Genomic DNA, 20,603 nt, shown 5'->3' on the forward strand with positions numbered 1-20,603 from the left:
AAAGAGGAACATTACTTCATTGCTGGTGGGATTGCAAACTGGTACAACCACTCTGTAAATCAGTTTGGTGGTTCCTCCGGAAACTGGACATAGTTCTACCTGAGGACCCAGCTATACCACTCCTGGGCATATACCCAAAAGATGCTCCAACATGTAATAAGGACACATGCTCCACCATGTTCATAGCAGCCTTATTTATAATAGCCAGAACCTGGAAACAACCCAGATGTCCCTCAACAGAGGAGTGAATACAGAAATTGTGGTACATCTACACAATGGAGTACTACTCAGCTATTAAAAACAATAAATTTATGAAATTCTTAGGGAAATGGATGGATCTGGAGAATATCATCCTGAGTGAGGTAACCCAATCACAAAAGAACAAACATGGTATGCACTCTCTGATAAGTGGTTATTAGCCAGAATTTTGGAATACATGAAGAACAACCCATAAGTCACAAGAAACTCAAGAAGAAGGAAGACCAAAAGGTGGACATTTCATTCCTTCTTAAAAGGGGGAACCAAATACCCATGGAAGGAGTTGCAGAGATTAACTATGGAGCAGAGACTGAAGGAAGGACAAGCCAGCCTAAATATAGCTATCTCCTGAGAGGCTCTGACCGTACCTGACTAATATAGATGTGGAGGCTCACAGCCATCCATTGAACTGAGTACACATTCCCCAATGAAGGAGTTAGAGAAAGGACCTATGGAGCTCAGGGGTTTGCAGCCCCTTAGGACAAACAACAATATGAACTAACTAGTACCCTCAAAGCTCCCAGGATCTCAACCACCAACCAAGGAGTACACATGATGGGTCTGATTGTTCTGACAGCATGTGTATAGTAGAGGATTGCAAATTCGATCATCAATAGGAGGAGAGGACCTCGGCCCTGTGAAGGTTCTGTGCCCCAGTGTAGAGGAATGCCAGGGCCAAGAGGTGGGAAAGGGTGGGGTGGCAAGCATGGGGAGGGGGGAGGCAACAGGGGTTTGTTCTTGTTGTTTTTGTTTGTTTGTTTGTTCGTTTTTTGGAGGGGAAACTGGGAAAGGAGAAATTTACATGTAAATAAAGAAAATATCTAATAATAAAAAAAAAGAAATGATGGAGGGGAAAGAAACCACTATAGGGATGCCTTAGCTTCTCCGTTCTGATAAAGCACTCCAGCCAAAAGCAACTTAGAGGAGGACAGGCTCTACGTCAGGTCTTGGGTTACAGTCTACTACTGAAAAAAGTGCCATATATGTACAGCCCCATATATAATGGTGAATATATACAATGTCATTCACAGTCCCATATACATAAACCCCACATGTAGTGCTATATACAGCACCTTTGTTGTCTGAAAACTTCATTTTACCTGCTACATGCATAAACTATATATTTCTGTTTCCTTTGCAGATAACCAACTAATTAACTGCAGAAACCACGTTTTGGAGTTTACGGAAACTGTACAACGTTTAAAAAACAAAAGTGAAAGTAATCACCAAAATCTAGTGAAAGTCTTGCATCAAATGAAGCATAAAGCTGCTCACATAACAAAATCGTCGGGGAACTTCCGTGCGTGCTGCTTTTGTCTTTGTGAATGGTCATCTACTTGGAGGTTTAGACTTAGTGCATCTGACTCTAGGTCACTTTTCCCCAGTAAACATCCCAGCTAACACTGGCTGTTCCATTTCAAGACATGCAGAACTCAGGCAAGACACACAGATGATACGCTTTCCCCATCTCTACCATGATACTTATTTCCCCATCCATTCTCCAATTCTACCCCCATGCATGATCAATTCAACAGAAGTAGCCAGAAGCCCTGGCATCATCTCTCACCGCCCCCCCCCCGCCCCGCCTTGCATACCTCCTGTCAGTCAAGTCCCATGCATCCCAGAGTGGTCTGTTTTCTCCATCACTGTCTCCTTGGAAATGGTGCCTTTAGTACAAGTCCCTGTTTTGTTTACCTTTTGCAAAACTGTAGAGGGATTACTTAGGGATGGTGTGAATAGAGTTGCAGAATGCTGGAATTTTAGAAAGTTACACATTTTAATGAAGGGAGAGCCAATCAAAGTACAGGGGTGCCAACCACGGCACTCTTTATTCATGCTCCTCCATCTGGGACTGGCAGTTCTGCTAGCTTCTAGTATAGCTCACAGTGCTGGGCTTTAAAAGTGATGCTCATCAATAATCACTGAGCTATGCCATAAAGAATTATAACAATAATTTGCATATATTTCCTTGAACACTAGGTCTGTGGATGGATTTACTCTCCCATACTTTTTTAAAAAGTTGTATCAGGCTGGAGAGATGGCTCAGTAGTTCAGAGTGAGTGCCTCTTATGTTCCCAGACAATCAGAGTTCTGTTCCCCACACCCACCTCAGGAGCTGTGACTCTGGCAGGGGACCTTATGCCCTCTTGAGTCCCTCGCAGATCCTCGCACATGTGTGCATGCTAGGGCAAGCACCCCTACTGCCACCTTACAAATAACATTTTTTAAAATTAAAGATTGCATCTCTGCCAGAGAAACCACATTACTGTGGACTCAGGGGTCCTCCTTTTGTCTCTTCCAGTTGAGAAGAAGGTGAACATACTGGGTCAGGATGAAACACTTCCTGACCATTTTGAAGTCTTAAAGTACTTCCTCCCTCATCTAAGGACAGCAGGGAAACTTTACCCAGCCATAGCCACCAGCCAAGGGAGAGCAGGCGGTAAGCACAATCAGAACTGAGTTCAAGGATTCTGACCGTTGGGGAAATCTATAGCTTAAATTTTCAGTTAGCATACATAATGATGGGTTTCACTGTAAGATGTGGGTGTATATGTCATTGTGTGTGTTATCGTGTATGTGTGTCATTGCGTGTGTTGTGTGTATGTCATTGTGTGTATGTCATCTTGTGTGTGTCATTGTTAGTGTGTGTGTGTATGTATGTCATTCTGTATGTGTGTCATCATGTATGTATGTCATTGTTCGTACCTGTGTATGTGTATGTGTGTGTATGTTATTGTGTGTGTCATTGTGTGTGCATGCATATGTTTATCATCTCTCTCTGGTCATATGTGTCCTCTCACTACCTTCCCCTGTTCATCTCCACCCCACCCCACTTCTCACTGGCTCCTACCTATCACTTCCTCCAAGAAATTCCTCTAGATTTCATGGTCTAGTTTTTAAGTTTGAAGTTGTAAGATGTTGCTATGTAGACTTTCAAGCATCAGGTATAAATTTTGGAGAAAATAATCCATTTAATAACTTGAATTCAAGTTCAATTTCATTACAGATGCTTGGAAAATTAATTGACATACATCCAGTACATGTGGAACATCTGCTAAGTGGGTAGTAAATCGTTTTCTGTTCCTTAGATAAACCTAATGTTACCTGGTGATCTGTTTTTTTTCCACATTCTCATGACCCATATCAGCAAATTTCTTCTGTAGAGAGAAGGGTTAGGGTTATTTATTTATTTGCTTATTTATTTATAATTTTGGACTTTTCTCTTTTAGACAGGGTGTCATTGTGAAACCCAGGCTGACCTTGAACTCATAATGTTTTGCTCTGAGCCTGAGCCCTTGGGTTATAGCCATGCATCACTATCACATGTAGAAGAGGAGGCATTTGAGCTAAGCCTTGAAGTGTGAGTTCAGGCTTCTCATAATGGCCCAATGCATAGCACTGCACTTAGAAGCAGAGGCATTGGGCCAGATCTCAGAATGTATGGCCTTCCCCAGCTCTTGTTTGTCCAGTGAGTGGGTAGCCCAGGATCAGACTCCTGGGCTGCCTGATCCTACACGGGGCTTTGCCAGACAGATCCATGTTCACGTATTCTTGAAAATGTTCATGTTCATAACATGAATATGTTCATAGGCCCTTGCACTACAGTGGCAGAGTGGGGTAGCTGTGACAGAAACAGCATGGTACAACAGCCAAAAATCTGTACTGTCTGACAGAAGAGGTTTGCCAGACCCTGGATGAGACAGCTCCTTGGGAATAAGCATGTGTCATATGCCTCTGACACAGAGCCCAAGCCTGTTTGCAGTGTGAGATGGTGGGGCCATGGGACTCCATTTGACATCTACTAAATTCCTACTGTGTCCCCAACCTAAACTCTTGTTTCCATTGTTCTGCTTAGTCCCCAGAACCCAGAGCAGTGAAGCTAATTACTATCTACCCTGTCTTACCCTACCTACTGATGGAAGCTGAGTCTGAGAAAGAACAAAGGGATCTTTTGAGCTCACATTGTAAATATCTCTATCAGAACATTTTGAATGCAGTGTATGCACGCATGCATGTGTGAGTGTGTATGCGTATGAAACCTATGGTTTATAGGAGAAGTTGAAAGACAACAGGAAAAATTACATAGAAACTATAAGATATTAGGCTGAAGAATAAAGGTAGCCTAAACTTAGCATCAACAAATATAAACGGTGGAGAAGGCTGAGCTCAGAAGGCTGGTGTGGCTCACAGCACCAGAGTGACCAAGTCTGCCCATGGAGGCTTAGATCCTGTCTAGATCATGTGGAGCCTGAAGTGACTTCAGTCCTGTTTTCCACAAAGACAGTATCTCATGGTATCTTTTCTGCTTGGGGCTCCACTACCTCTTCAGAAAAAACAGACAAAAACAAAGCAAACAAACAAAAAACAACAACAACAAAAAAAAACCGACAGCAGAGCCAGCCCTTGTGGGGCAATATATACTGAGTTAGATAGGTAAAAACTGTATTAACACATGGAAAATGTGTTACAACACATTTCTCTTCTCTCTACAACAAAACGTAAGAACACTTTGAAGTTAGTGCACTTATTCATGACCCACTGCAAATGTCAGAAAGTGAAAACCAGACAGAAAGTAACAACACTGTGCAGTATTTTTGTAGTATGGCTCAAAATGCTCTTCTTGACAAGGATGAAACCTATGGTTTATACTCGTTCACCGGGGTAAGTGTGAGCTGACAGTGAACCGCGGCTAGTTCCACATCTGTGCCCCTGTCTGCAGTTTCTTTTGCACTGGGAATCGCCACCATTAACAGAGGGAACCACACCTACCTGAAGCAAACGCTGAGCTCTGTTCTCTCCAGAATGACTCCTGAAGAAGAGGACGACTCCGTGGTGATCGTCTCTGTCGCTGACGTATGTCCCTCATCCCTCTATAACCTCTGAAATCCCCTCGACAGCAGCCACTGTTCCATGGGGAATAATGTTTCTTCACTTAAAGGAAACAATCCACACATGCCTTTAAGAGAGTCTAGGTTAAATGTTCAGTGCTTGGTTGGTTCTGAGAACTATATATGTAAACATGAATCTGACGGGAGAGCCATTAAGATTGTTAAAATTGAATTGCATTTGACATAGGATGCTTGCATTTGGTAAGATACAAAAATTATTAAATTTAATTATAAATCAATCAATGTAATTGAACAAGACATTTCAAATAGACTATTAAAACCATTACTGATAAAATCTGCCAAGCTCAATAAAAGGTTGCTATATGAATCATTAAGTACTAGAAGATACCACTAACTGAAGGCTCCTAGGTCTGAAGGGCTGCAGAGAATTCTAGACATTATTTATAACCAGCACAACATCTCTGTAAAGTATGTCTCACTATCCTGATGTTATGCATTTTTAAAGTATCTGTCTCCTTTTTTATTTGTTATATAAAACAATTTTTAAATTTAAATATATTTTGATCAAATTCTTTCCCTCCACCAAGTCCTTTCAGATTCTTTCCTTTACCCTACCTACCTTACTTTAAGTTTTTTCTCCCAAAACAAACAAAAACACAATACAGCAAACCCCCAAGGACTGAAAAAAAAAACACAAAATTAAACACCACTATCATCACCACCCCTCAACACACACGTATACACACACATACACATACATACACGTGTGCATACATACTCTCACACACATACATATGTGCACACACACATACACAAAACATATGTAGTTCATTGGTCAACTACTTCTCCTGAATATGTGGCCTGTCCTGGAGTGGTTGATGTACCCAGTGTCACTCAACTGGAGCAAACTGATTTTCCATCTCCCAGTATAAGTGACTGTTCAGTTGTTGGCCTTTACCTTGGCGGTTAGGTTTCCATCCATCCATCCATTCATTTTAATGTATACATACGAAAATAAAACATGATAGGATAAAACAAAATGTATCACATCAAATTTGGACAAGACAAACCAAGAGAAGGAAAAAAGCCCAAAAGAAGGCACAAGAATCATAGAGCCATGCGTTCCCAACCCAGGACTCCATAGAAACATTAAGTATATTCACAGAGGACCTGCTATAGACCGGAGTCAGCCTTATTCCCAACCTAGGACTCCATAGAAACATTAAATATATTCACAAAGAACCTAGTATAGACCTGGGTCAGCCTTATTCCCAACCCATTATGGTAACCACTCTCCCCTTTTGAAAATTTGAGTAAAACTATAAAGAACTGTGTCTTAGTGCCATAAACTTTGGTGGGGGAGGAGTTGACATTTCAAAATTCAATTTCTGGAAACTTGTCCTGAGTATCTCTTAAGTCTGAACACAGTGGCAGTGTGGGATCGATCACACGGAGCTAGTGAAGAGCACAGACCATACCTGTGTGGTCATCCTCCAAATAGCAGGTGCTCTGCTTCCTGCCACGGGAGCTTTGCTGTGTCCCACTCCATCTGTAAGAGCCAGGTGATGCTGTTCTTTACCCTGCCGGACGTTTGAAGCTGATAGTAGCTAATGTGCTTCCTCAGAGTGATGCTTGGCTCAGAGCAAGTGCCCAGCACATAATCACTCTGAGGGGTTTCATTTTAGATGTGTGTAGTTGTCAATATAATTTAAGTGTGATTAATGTAGTAACCTTCATACTTGGACACATGGAAAAGTAGGTAGTATTCTCTGTACACAAGTAAGTTTTAAAAATAAATGTGTATTAAGCCATGATGACATTTCATACATAAATTCCATGGAGCAAAAATGTTACATTAATAAAACCATGAGGCATCCTGATTTTCAGTAATTTCTCTTCTTCTTTTTAGACTGATAAAAGTTATTTAAAATCTGTTGTTCGCATGGTTAAAACCAGGTAAGTACTTTGTGATAAAGTTTACAACATCAGCCACTCTGGATTCTTATGTTCTGCTTTTTTCTGTCCAAATGTATTATTATTTACTTATCATATTCTTTTTAGTGGATCTGAAGCATGGAGATGAGCCTGTGACCTTTTCTAATCTGTGATAAAGTATAGCACAAAAAGTTTGCAGACTGCTTATTAGAATACATATTTTCTTGCTGTATCTGACTCCATCTACAGATAGGGAGAAGGCAGAGATGAGCTTATCTAAAGGTAAATGTAGAATCCTGGGGCAGATGAGATCAGAGAGCTCATGCCTGGCATAGAACCCACCGGGAAGGCACAGAGGTCCAAAGGGCAATGTGCAAGACTTTAGGAACGTTAAGTGTATTTGGAGCATAGCTATCTGAGGTTAAGTAGGGAGGTATGGTAGGGCATGGTGAGATTCTGAACCAAGCTGTAAAATTTGCATCTTCCTTTTGACCAGGACCAGAAGCTGCAGCACTGAGCTGATTCTAGCTAACAGGAGTGTATCCAAAAACAATGTATTACGTTTTAGTTTACCCTAAGTAGTTGACATGGATAAGGAAAACAGTGTATGGGGAGACTTCTCAAGTGAGAAAAAAGTATCCAATGTCTAAGAATGCTTGGGGTTTGCTATATAGTTGCAGAGATAGAGTAACTGGGAGCTACAGAGATGACTCAGCTGGTAAACAGGACAGAATGCTCAACTATCTTGTAAGCCTTACCACCAGAGTTCAAATCCCACGTTTAAAAAAAAAACAAAGCCAGCTGGCCTGGCAGCCCATCTATAATCAAGTGCGTGGGAGGCAGAGATGGAATCTCTGAGCAAGCTGGCTGGCCAGAGATTAGGTGGGAGATCCCAGCTCAAAAATAAGGTACAGAGAGCCCAAACTAAACTAATCCCAGGCCTCTACACACAACGTAGGAATACGAATAGATACATATATACAAATATAGAAATCAGTGGTTTCAGAAATTGCTATGTTTTATAGTTGAAAATGAAGAGTAAGGAGTTTATGAGGGCTGGAGAGACGGCCCAGCTGTTAATGCGAGGCTCACAACCAAAACTGTAAGAAAAGTATGTGAGACGGTTTGAGAGGCGACTAGTGATGAGGATAGTGCTGCTATTAATGCAGGACCCTCTGAATAATCATTTTTAAATTGTGACAATGTGACACTCAATTATTTGATTTTGTGAGGATGAGTGTGTATGTGAATGAGGTTGATGTGTTTGTACTTGGTGTATACACCTGTAGGGATGTAACCTGCTCCTGCAGCATGGAGACCAGGGGAGAGTTTCAAGCATCCTGCCTTACCATTCTCTGCCTTGTTCATTCCCCAGCTGAGCCATCTCTGCAGCTCCCCCTTATGTTATCTCTGAAACTATATAGAGAATCCCAATTGTTCTCCTACTTTGGATGTGGTGGTTTTGTTTTTTGTTTTTGTTTTTGTTTTTGTTTTTTCCACTTTCACATTCAGACAAGATGTCTAACTGAACTTGGAGCTAGGCTGACAGCCAGCAAGCCCCAGGGATGCTCCTATCTCCACCCTCCAACGGTGCCAGGGTTACAAGGATGCTCACAGCCATGCCTGGCTTTTAGCATAGGTTCTGGGATCCAAGCTCTGGTCCTCATGCATGTACGTCAGACAGTTTCACCTCATGAGCTGTCTCCGAAGCTCAAATCAGTCATGTTAGATCAACACATTATAGAATAAGTGATTTCAGAAATGGAGTCATGAGACTTGGGGTGTGTTTTGTTGGCAGTCCTGGGTTCAATCTCAAACACCAATTTTTTTCTAAGTAGTTGTCTCTCAGCTATCATATGTCAGTTAATGTAAATGTGTAAGTTGTCACTCCGTGTTTGTTTCATACAGTTTAGCTAAAGTGTTTCGTTCACTTTTCCTAGGGTCATGAAAAAGTGCTTTACATTTGAAGTGATCAAAAAATTTGGAACTACACAATAACTTTTAAGCACCAATGTTATATAACTTTATTGTTATACAACACTATACACACATATATACATAATAATGTTATTATATGTCATTGGGACTGAATATAACTGCATTTTATACAAAACCATACTACTGCAAGGTTTCCCCATACATATTACTATGAGGAAGACTATCCACTTATAATGGTGACTGTCAATTCTGGAGTACCCATCTCAAGGACTTTTGATGTAACATAAACTAAAAAGCCGGAAAAGTTTCAAAAAAAAAATCAAAGGAAACTGTCACCACGCAGGATTGTAACAGACTAAATCTCTCTCCATCAATAAGAGGTACTATATCACCAAATGGGAAGTTATTTGGCCTTTTGTGCTTTTGGATTTAGGGTGATGTTTTCTGCAGTTTAAACTTCCTAGTAGCTTCTGCAGCCCAAGCTTCTATATGAGAGTGGATACTGAAATTCCATGTGACTTTTATTTGCCTCTACTTAATTCCTATGTATGCCTTTAAGTTATATAATTTTGTTTTAAAATTAGATACTGTTATTTTTAGTCCTAGCTAAGCTTAACCCCATATTCTTTTCACCTATACAAGTAGTTTTACTTTCTGAGGAAATATTAGAATTAATTCTTTTAAGTTTTACACCAGAAGATGGGTGTAGCTGCAGACTGTATAATCCTAGTACTTTGGAGGCAGAGGCAAGAGGACCAGCCATAGTCCGATGGGCTGTAGAGGCAAATCAGGCCATGGCTACCTAGCCGTTTAGTTGCCTTCAGAAACTGTGCTGTGTGTGATTGAGTGGAGCTCTTCATAAACAGGAATGTATCCGCTCAGAAAGTAATCTGATGCAGTAGTTTCCTTGTAGCTACTTTCTTACTGTAACTGTTCTTTCTCCTCTTGACTGTCAAGGGATGCCTCTGAGAAAATTCATAGTATCTATAATCCTGTGGGAATTTTGCTTGATATTTCGTATTCTGATTTTTTTTTTTTTTGAGACAAGGTTTCTCTGTGTAGCCCTGGCTGTCTTGGAACTCCGCTGTAGACCAGGCTGGTCTCAAACTCAGAAATCCGCCTGCCTCTGCCTCCCAAGTGCTGGGATTAAAGGCGTGCGCCACCACCACCTGGTGTATTCTGATTTTTTTAATTTTTTTATTTATTTTCCCGTGTTCGTGCATGCCACAGTTTGTGCATAGAGGTCAGTAGACAACTCTGTGGTAACTGGTTCCTTCTTCTACATCGATGTGGGTTCCAGAGATGGAACTTGGACCACTGGGTTTGTGGGACGAGGGTTTTTACCCACTGAGCCATCTTGCTGACCCGTATATTTTAGTTTTTTAATATGTCTTTCATTAGTCTATAAATACTTTGGTTAGGAAACAGTACTTACATGTTACTGGTATCAGATTGGAACCTGTGAGGTAACCCAAATCAATATGCTATGTGACATGCATAAAGAAGATATTTTAAGTATTGATGTTAGTTTGGTAAGTTAAGGGATTCAACTCTATCGCTATTCAGCCTTCTTTTTCTTGTATTTACAGATTCAGAAAGCAAGTGCAGTCCGGAGTCTTGGAAGTCATTTCAATACCCACCCTTTTTTATCCTCAAACATTACTGGACAAGAAAATAATAAAGAGCTCAGAAAGGTAGGTCAAAGAACAGGATCTGAAAGAGAGACTATCCTGAGGATGCCCTGGGACAGGCACCCGGGAGATGCTCAGACTCCAGCCAGATCAGACTGACCTGCAAGGGTTGTCTGTGAATCCCGATCTGAGTCCAGTGGTAGCATGAAATTAGCCACGGTATCATTCCACAAAAATGAGCAAAAGATCGGTGAGGAACCCCATCCTCCCTCCCCATTTTGAATTAGGTAGTAAACATCTGCCAGCACACTGCTGACAATGTTTTGCTCCTGTTCATACACAAAAATGAGCAGAAACACAGTTGAGGGGGTGGGGAAGTCTGGGATTTGAATTCATTGCTCCTAGAAGTTACACCCAGCTTCTCTGTATTAGTCATTTTAGACAACTAAATTGACCTTTTCCCCTTAATTTCCTCAGCTTTGCCAATACAGCCAGTGAAATACTATAGATGCATATGTTTAGTAGACAAGCCAGATCATTTGGAGGCTGGGAGAATAAAACCTGACACTATTTATGAAAGAATGTTAAAAATTTGAAACCTTTATATACAGACAAAATGTTTATATATTTCTGGTAATAAATGTGGTATTGTGGGAAATGTATTCAGTTGATTTCTAAAATAATAATAATAATAATAATAACAACCCAATAATAATAAAGAGAAAAGGTTGCAAGAAATTTCTCCCAAGAACCTTTTATATGCTCATATTATATCTTATGCGATGTGTTTAAATCTCAAACTTCGCAAGGCTTTGTCTGTCCTTAAGTTAGTGTCCTACTCTCTGCTCTGGAAGTTTCCTAGACCTTTATTGTGCTGCAGCCTTTCTTCCTCAGGCCTCTGCCTTGAAATTCTGCACGGTAATTCCCAGCCCCTTCCCACTGCCCTGGGTTAGCCCAGGCCTGCTCAGCCCGCCTTCTCATAGACTCACTCTCTGAGGTCAGAAGACTATATTTCACATGAGATCAAGTCCAGAGCTTCCCAGATGTTATAGGACACCTTCCTACTGTGGTTGATCTCTGGCACCCCTGGCCCTGGACCCAGCTCTCTCTGCTCTGTAGCTAAGGTGGCTAGCTCCCCCACACTGCAGGCCTGGGCAGCTGAGGTGGCTGGCTCCCCCACACCTCAGGCCTGGGCAGCTGAGGTGGCTAGCTCCCCCACACTGCAGGCCTGGGCAGTGGAGGTGGCTAGCTCCCCCACACCTCAGGCCTGGGCAGCTGAGGTGGCTGGCTCCCCCACACTGCAGGCCTGGGCAGCTGAGGTGGCTAGCTCCCCCACACTGCAGGCCTGGGCACTGTCTTTCAGCTACATGTGGTACCCAGGCCCTTCCTGCTCAGCTCTTTCCATCTTTGTTGTACAAAGATCTTCATTGTTGACATCTTTATCCAACACTTGATCTAATTGCTCTAACTTTCCTGATTCTGTCTGTATTTTCCTAATAGTCTATGAGACCCCAGGGCAAGAACTGGCTTGTGTCCTGTTCTGTGTATCTCCAGGACATGGCCTACTGTCTTGTTTGCTGATTAATCACAGTAAGATTTCTGTATACTTTCATGTGATCAAGAAAGGATATTTAGTTTGCTGCTTGTTACTGTGATTAAACAAAAGCAGCTTAGGGGAGGAAAGAATTTATTTAACATAAAGTCTCGCATCACAGACCATCACTGAAGGAAGCCAAAACAGGAACTCAAAGCAGGAGTTTAAAACAGTAACCAGTGTAGAAATACTTCTTCCTGGCTTCATCTCTAAGGCTTGCTCAGCTGCTTTTCTTCTACAGCCTAGAACCACTGGCCCAGGGATGGCACACAGTGAACTGGGCTCTCCAGCGCCAATCATTAATCAAGAAAATGCCTATAGGCCAATCTGATAGAGGCAGTTCCTTAGCTGAGAGTCCCTCTTTCTAAGTGAGTCCAATTTTTGTCAAGCTGACAATAAACAGACCAGCATAGATCATTGGCACAGCCATATCCACTAGAAATGACAGAAAGTCATGAAGCCAGCACAGCTGTTTGACACAGCTTCAGCAAACCTCAGCTGAATGTTGTATTCACTGTCTTTCTGTCTCTCACTTTTAGGTTTTGGTCTCTGTGTGCGGCATTCTTGGAAGTTTCTGCATTATGATTCATTTTATGTCTTTTCCTGAGAAAATTATGCCTGAATCTTTTTAGGAATGTCCTAAACTTACTGTCCCTTCTGTCTTTAGGGAAATAACTTTATCTGTCCCTACTCGGAATTCTTCTTTACACCCTGGAGATCGTGATAAGACAGATGAGTGCAAAGCTAGAAATCTCTCAATGAGGTCATGACTCTTCTTGGTGTACCCTCCACCCCTAAGCAAACTCAACAGTATATTTGGAGCAGGGTAAACTTGGAGACAGTTGACAAGCTCCAACTGGCCAGGAGAATTGCTAACAGCGTCAAGCCCTCTTTTCACAATATGCCCAGAGCTCTCTTAAGATATAGTTTAAAGATATGGAAGGGTACACCCCTGGAGACATAGAACTCAGTTCATAAAATAGATTGACTAAAATAACTTTTCCTACTGAATAGCATAGATAATGAAATGATATAAAAAAGGACTTAGGTATTAGTGTTTGCTTTTCATAAAAGACCAGTTCAGATAATTTCAATTTGTCTGGAGCACTTTAAAACTGCAGATACTGCCAGCGTAAAAGTAGGCTCTCATATTTGCATTGGTGGAGGCATTCTCTTATTTTTTTTTTTGGATATTTTCTTTATTTACATGTAAGTTTCTCCTTTCCCAGTTTCCCCTCCAAGAAAACAAACAAACAAACAAAAACAACAAGAACAAACCCCTGTTGCCTCCCCCCTCCCCATGCCTGCCACCCCACCCTCTCCCACTTCTTGGCCCTGGCATTCCCCTACACTGGGGCACAGAACCCTCACAGGGCCGAGCTCCTCTCGGTGGAGGCATTCTCTAGAACCTCTGAACTAGAGTTATAGGGATGAGGATAAAAATGAAATCTGTTCTATTTGTACTCGCTGATTGGGACTGAACTATAAACCTGGACATGTAATGAAAAACAAACATGTCTGGAGACAGCATGATGTAATCTGTGCTTCCTGGATAAGCATTAGTCTGCCTTTGCTCTGTGAATCCTGTATAAGTAAAGAGGCAACCAGATGGCTAGTTGGTCAGAGCGTATCTGCTTATCTCCTCCATGAAGACCCTGTGAACTGCCAGGGGCTGGCCTCTGGAAGATAGTAACCTTATTACTTAAGTAAAAATTTAGCTAAAATGCAAAATACACAGTCTGTGCTTGTCCTAGTTTAGCAGGGGCAGGTACTGCCCACTCGATGAAGATGAGAAGCGCTTTAGTACAATTTTAATATATTTACTTTTATTTACTTTTCGTACTGTTCTATCAGTTCTATCAGAAAATGTAAGCTATTTAATGACTGAAATATGTCTGTAAATTAATCTGCTATAATAAACATTAACTAATTTTATTTTTTACTTTTAGTTGGAAAATAAAACAAGTATTGGATTTCTGTATTCTGATGCTGTATGCACAGCCCAAGGCCACGTATTATTTACAGGTGAAAACTTGACACACATGTGCTTTAAACAAAAGCATCCCTCTCTCTGTTCTTCCTTTAATTGCTTGCTTTTACCCTGAGTTACTCTGCCTTAGTCTGTAGCCAAGCAAATAGGATCTATTTATAAAATCAAAATGCCCAAAGGAAGCTTAAGATGGAATATATATTTGTCTTCTTGCCGTGTTTACTGTAATAGAGAATTAAAGTTAAAGGGCACAAGCTGAAAAGAAAAAGTTACTGAGAGGAATTAGAAATGGCCCTATGTCCATGTCTGCACCCGCAGGCTCACACACAGAAGCCCTGACTGTAGGTCTTGCTGCAGAGCTACCCAGATGGCCACCACAGTCTTCCTCTCACTTTGTGAATGGCACAGTTCTATGCTGCCTTTGTGCAGTGCAGAAATGAGTCCATCCTGGGTACGCATCTCCTTCCCATCACTTCCAATTGCCAAACAGTGACGCCCGTCCTATAATAAGCATGTGCCTCACTACAAAGAAATGTCCACACTTGTGACGTTTTCAGAATTACCAGTGGAGATCCAGGAGAAAGCTAGAGAAAGGCCGAAAGCCAGCTCTTCCCTAAAACTGTAAGGAAAACAAATCCTGTTATTCCGTAGTGAGTGGTGAAGTAAAGGACCAGACGGGGCCCGAGTTCCTTCCATTCCAGAACAACAGCTCTGTTTTGTGCCCTCCTGATGCGGGACACTACTTAGTTTAAGGATCTCGTGTCATGTACATAAAATCAAGAAAGACAGCTCTCATGCTCCCCCCTTTCCTAGGGAAGGCTCCTTTTAAAGACCCCAGCATCATCCTTCTGGCCATCAAGGTGTGAGTGGGAATGGTTAGCTCCTTCCTTTGCTCTCTCAGTCAAGGACCATGGTAGCTACAGACAGAATTGCTGCAGCATTATCTCAGGCACAGAGCAAGTTTGCTTATCCTCTTGATGTTTGTGCTTCTGCTCTAAGTTACCATGTCCTAGTCCTTAGATGTGTGCTATCAAGAACTTTGGGGTGTGTCTTAGTCCCGAGAACAGAGTCCTAGGGACTGGGGTTAATGGTTCCATACAGAAGGCCTCCCCACTCTGTCAGAGAACACAGTAAACACCTCCATGAAGACTGGGCATCATCAGATCCCAAGTCAACTAGCACGTGTATCCTGGACTCTCCAGAGTCCAGGACCACTAGAACGAATCAGCTTTACTGTTGTGTAAACCAGTCTATGGAATCTTGTTATAAAACCAGAATGGACTATACTAATCTTAAATTAGAAGCTGAAATGTTGGTGAGAATTGAAATGGATTCACAGGGCCTCAAGGAGATGTAAGTAGAAGGCCAGCATTCAGAAGAGACAGAGACATTTTGGGGTTCATTAATCTCAGAATTAGAGAATGAAATTTGACTAACTATAAATAGCCTCTGTGGATTAAACTAGCGACTATTACCTCATTCAAGACATTCTCTGTGTATTCTAGTGAAAGTGCTGTTTGTCTCTGAGATATAATTTAATGGTATCATTTGGAGGCATTGATGCTTTTTTTTAATTTGGCTTTTTTTCTCTAGCTAGAAGATGATATCGTAGCAAAAAAGATGTATTTTACAAAAATGAAAGATTTTATAAATAGTCTCACTTCAAAAGATTGGTTTTATATTGAGTTTTCAGTCCTTGGATTTATAGGTAAGCCATGGAGAATCACATCGGCTCAAGCTCTTTTTTCTCTTTTCATTATTTACTTATGTGTTTATTTATTTTCTTTCTTTTCCTTTTCTTTGTTTTTGTTTGTTTGTTTGTTTTTCGAGACAGGATTTCTCTGTGTAGCCCTGGCTGTCCTGGAACTCACTCTGTAGACCAGACTGGTCTCAAACTCAGAAATCTGCCTGTCTCTGCCTCCTAAGTGCTGGGATTAAAGGTGTATACCAACATTGCTCTGCTTATTTTCTTGCTAAGACAAGCTCTTGTTATGTAGCTCAGGTTGGCCACAAACTCTGGTCCAGGCTGGACCTCAAAACATTAATTCATTTGTCTCATTCCCAAATGCTAGGATAACAGGTGCATGCCACCATCCTCGGCTTAGAGTAAAGGTTTACTTTCCTGTCTGTCTCTTTGTCTGTCTGGGTTAAGATATTTTGATCACTTTTTTCTAGTAGATACCATAAATGAGCAAATTAACGTGTATACACATATTATACAAACATAAAATTGGGCGCTACAAGTATGCACCTGTTCAGTGACAAAGGTGTACTATCCCTTTTTATAGACAGAAATGCTGACGGGCCAGGGATATACCCTAGTTGGACAGTGTGTGCTTCGCACACGCTAGACTGCAAGCCCAGTCTCAATACCTCAACCAACAAACTAACCAATTAAAAAAGCCAGCTGACTCTCAGGGAAGTAGAGTTTCAAGGAAAGTATCTCAGGGCTATGGTACTTGATTGTCTAATGCTCAATATGTCCAAGTTGCCGCTCTTAATTTCCTGTAACATCTGCTAAGCGTGAGGCTAGCCCTGCTCTCAGAATGCCTGCTCCTTTGCGTGTAACAGACAGCACTTATGCCATATGCCTGCTCATGGGTTTGTTTTCCTCCACAGGAAAACTCTTTCGATCGAAGGACCTGACTGACTTTGTGCAGTTTTTCTTGATGTTCTACAAAACAAAGCCCATCGATATACTTTTAGATGACGTTTTTCTGCTCCGGATGTGCAGCTGGGGCGAGCCTCTTGTGAGTGTCCCTGGTGGGGGTGGGGAGCTGGAGACAGCCTGTCATGGTGGGGGTGGGCAGCTGGAGACGGCCTGTCATGGTGGGGGTGGGCAGCTGGAGACAGCCTGTCATGGATGCTTGACTCAGTTGGGGTTTACTATGACCAAGGCAACTCTTATAAAGACAACATCTAATTGGGGCTGGCTTACAGGTTCAGAAGCATGGCCACATCCAGGCAGGCATTGTGAAGGAGGAGCTGAGAGCTCTACATTTTGTTCCAAAGGCAAACAGAAGACTGCCTTCCAGGCAGCTAGGATGTGGGTATGAAAGCCCACGCCCACAGTGACGCGTCCACTCCCACACCCACAGTGACGCGTCCACTCCAACAAGCCTACACCTCCTAATAGTGCCACTCCTTGGGCCAAGCTTTCACAGACCACCACAGTACCCGTATACACCAGACAGGCTGAGAAAACATCCTGTCACACGATCACTGCAATATGTTACTGAAAGTCAATGATCTGGTGAACACAGCAGAATGTTAAACTTCTGTGTCCTAAATTTTGCTGACACTTCATAATATTCAATGAATCCAAAATAATGCTGGGAAAAGTTAGGACACAGAGACGAAACAAAACAAAACAAAAACCCAGCCCCTAAAACAACAACAAAAAGAAGAGTGGTAAACAAACAGAAAAATAATAAGACATAAATCCAAACATTTCAATATTTCCATTAAGCATAAATTGTGAAAACGTCCTGAGACAGGTTATCAGAATTGATTTCTTTAAAAATAACTGTTTTATATATGTATATTTTTTCTGTCCAAAATATAGGGTGCAAATTAAAAGTCATAGATGGAAAAAGACAGACCAGGTATAGAGTAACCCACCCAGGAAAGTTGGTAACACCCCCACAGTTTCTATTGCGGACCCCCCGAGGAACAGAGAACAGTTTGGGATACATCTCCATATAGTCAGATGTCCTGGATGGATCCACAGGGGTCATCCTTCAGTTTCCAAAGAGATCCATCTTGATAAGTTACTAACAAAGAAAAGGAAGATCAAAGGTATTAGCCTTTGAATGAGAAAATATGGGGTCCGGAGTCTCAGACCTCAATAGGACAATGGATTCTACAATCACATGCATGTAATCTCATCAACTTAGAAAGGAAATGGCCTCTCAGCAAGCCTCACACAATGCCAAACCTCACTCATGATGCATCGGACAACCTGAATAAGCCGACATGTGTGATAGAAATTTAGTAAATAACTAAACACCCTCTGAGAAATGTGCAAGTCCAAGTGTTTTTATAAGTGAGTTCTATCTAAACATTTAGAGAATGAATAATACCAGTATGACGAGTTTTACACTCTTCCATTTTTAAAAACAGATCTTGCCTCAAGTTTATTTGTAAAAGCTACATAGGGCACCGACCACCTGCGAATAACGTGTAGGTGTTCCCATCTGTCTTCACAGTGGCAGACAGAAACCTGTTCTATGGGACCTTCCCAGGGACTTGGGCCCCTCTAGGAGCCTGAGCCAGAGCTGCAGCCTCTGCCTTGGTCTGAACCTCGGCTTTGGTTGGCAGAGCCTGAAACCCTTGGCCACACACCCTGAAATCTGCTTCCCAAGCTTGCGGTGAGCGGTGAAAGCTGGATGGTGGAGTTCGCATTGGAGCCCTTTAGCATTTCAGGTTTAACCACTTGCTTTAGGCTTCACCAAGGCCTTAATGTAAGACTCTGTGAGTGCGCTCACTGCCTTTGCATTGTCTGCCAAGCTCACATTCATCATTCTTAAGAGACTTCTGTCTTTGTGACCAGAGTTTCTTGATGCTGTTTCTGTGCCATTTTTGAGATTGGTTGAATATGGCTTAGACTTGGACTTGGACTTGGCTATAACTTTACAGTTAACCTGTGGCTCACAAAGCACCTGAGACTTTTTGAGTGATGTGTGGAGTAGCAGACCCAGGCCTCACCTGCGCCCAGCAAGACCTCGACTCAGGGACAGATCAGCCCCAGGGTTTTAGAGAACTGGATAAGAGGAGTTGCATCCAGCATGAGCTGGACATGAAACCCAAAGAGAATACAGAAAGAAACAGGGCATCCCAGCCCTTGAAGGTTCAAGGCCAGAAGACAGTGACTTGAAGCCAATCTGGGCTACAGAATGAGGTTGAGATCAAGCTGGGCTACACACACACACACACACACACACACACACACACAGTGATGGTAGAGAACCAAGATAAAAAAAAAACAGTAAATCCCACATGAATATAGATACAAAAGTCTCCAACACAATGGTGAATTCTCAAAACAAAATGGTGAATTAATATTTAATTAAAATAAATTAAGATTAAGGTTGAATCTAATATACTCTATGCATTTAAAGTTTAAGGAGGGAATAGGGAAATGGCCCAGCAGCAGAGCACTCACGGAGCATGTGTGGCTCTCTCTGCTCCTTAGTAACCCTGCCACTCAACACAACAAAACCCAGAAATTCTCAGTCAAACAAAAGACGGTTCTAAGGAAGCAAAAGCCATGTGCTAATGCCAATCAAGGTGCAAAAGTCATATGATAATAGTCATCATTAAAAGAACTTTTAAACAAACAGGGAGAGCTTGGTTGAGCTGCATCTGTGCTGTCCAGAGGAGGGCACAGCAGAGACAGGAGGATCTGTGGACCACATACATGTTCAGGGAATGCCTTGAATTGTATCGCAATGTGTAAAGGATTCGTAAAAGTTTAGAGTTAAAGAGTCTAACTTTTAAACTGATTCAGGGCTCTGGGAAGAAGGCTCAGGATGGCTCAGGGTTAAGAGTACTTGTTCTTGCAGAGGACCCAGGTTTGGTCCCCAGAACCCAAGTGACTCACAAGGCCTGTGACTAACGAATAGTCCGGGGGAAGTACCCAGTATATGTCTCCATGGAGATTATCTAAACTGTTTCCATTAAGTATAGTATAGATTTTATACTTTAATCAAATTCTTTTCCTATTTAAGAAGAGATTTTGGAGATTCCAGTTTGATGTAGAGTTAAGGAATACAGATGACAAAGCTGTGGTGATGTGCTCTGACAGAGTCTTATAGACAGGAAATACCCCCCAAATCATGTGAGCTATTGAAGTGAAAAGGGAGAAGAACTAGTTGTGTGGATTATGCCTGCAATCCCAGCACTCAGTAGGCTGAGGTAGGAAGATTGTCCTGACTTCAAAAGTCAGAATAGACTATATGATAAGTTCTTCCACAGTCTGAACTATGGGATAGTGAGATCTTATCTCAAAAAAAAAAATTAAACTACAACTACAACCAAAAAAAAAAAAAATACAAAACAAAACTCTCTATTCTAAAAGAGAGGAAGGAAGTGGAAATGTGTAGACCATAGCTTTGCTTTGTGTGAGTTCATGGAACCACATACTTCCATGAAGCCCTCCCATACCCACTGGGAAATTCTTACGTAGGAAGACCCCAGAACTGAATGTTTCATGCCAAATTTTAAATATTAGCACAGAACCCTAGGACAAAATGAATCTAAAAGGATCCTATGGACAGGAAGTGTGGTAGAGAATGGTACGGGGCCTGTGAAGAATGGACAGGAAGTGTGGTAGAGAGTGTACGGGGCCTGTGAAGAATGGACAGGAAGTGTGGTAGAGAATGGTACGGGGCCTGTGAAGAATGGAC

The 20,603-nt window shown here is 41.8% G+C and overlaps 1 protein-coding gene across 3 annotated transcripts in view; it reads left to right on the top strand.

Annotated features, from left to right (window-relative positions):
* The window catches only part of Mgat4d (MGAT4 family member D), a 55,227-nt gene that overhangs the window by 25,303 nt on the left and 9,321 nt on the right, over positions 1-20,603 (top strand). For all 3 annotated transcript variants that reach the window (XR_004110092.1, XR_004110093.1, XM_031340509.1), the window contains 8 exons: positions 1,400-1,558; positions 2,561-2,698; positions 4,979-5,112; positions 7,018-7,064; positions 10,571-10,675; positions 14,156-14,231; positions 15,790-15,904; positions 16,816-16,946. Coding sequence is in view for 1 of the 3 variants with exons in the window: in XM_031340509.1 (XP_031196369.1) it covers positions 1,400-1,558; positions 2,561-2,698; positions 4,979-5,112; positions 7,018-7,064; positions 10,571-10,675; positions 14,156-14,231; positions 15,790-15,904; positions 16,816-16,946 (905 nt within the window). In the remaining 2 variants the exon portion in view is untranslated. The remainder of the gene's footprint in view (positions 1-1,399; positions 1,559-2,560; positions 2,699-4,978; positions 5,113-7,017; positions 7,065-10,570; positions 10,676-14,155; positions 14,232-15,789; positions 15,905-16,815; positions 16,947-20,603) is intronic.

The sequence above is a fragment of the Mastomys coucha genome, unplaced genomic scaffold (assembly GCF_008632895.1).
Source record: "Mastomys coucha isolate ucsf_1 unplaced genomic scaffold, UCSF_Mcou_1 pScaffold22, whole genome shotgun sequence".
Classification (NCBI taxonomy): Eukaryota; Metazoa; Chordata; class Mammalia; order Rodentia; family Muridae; genus Mastomys; species Mastomys coucha.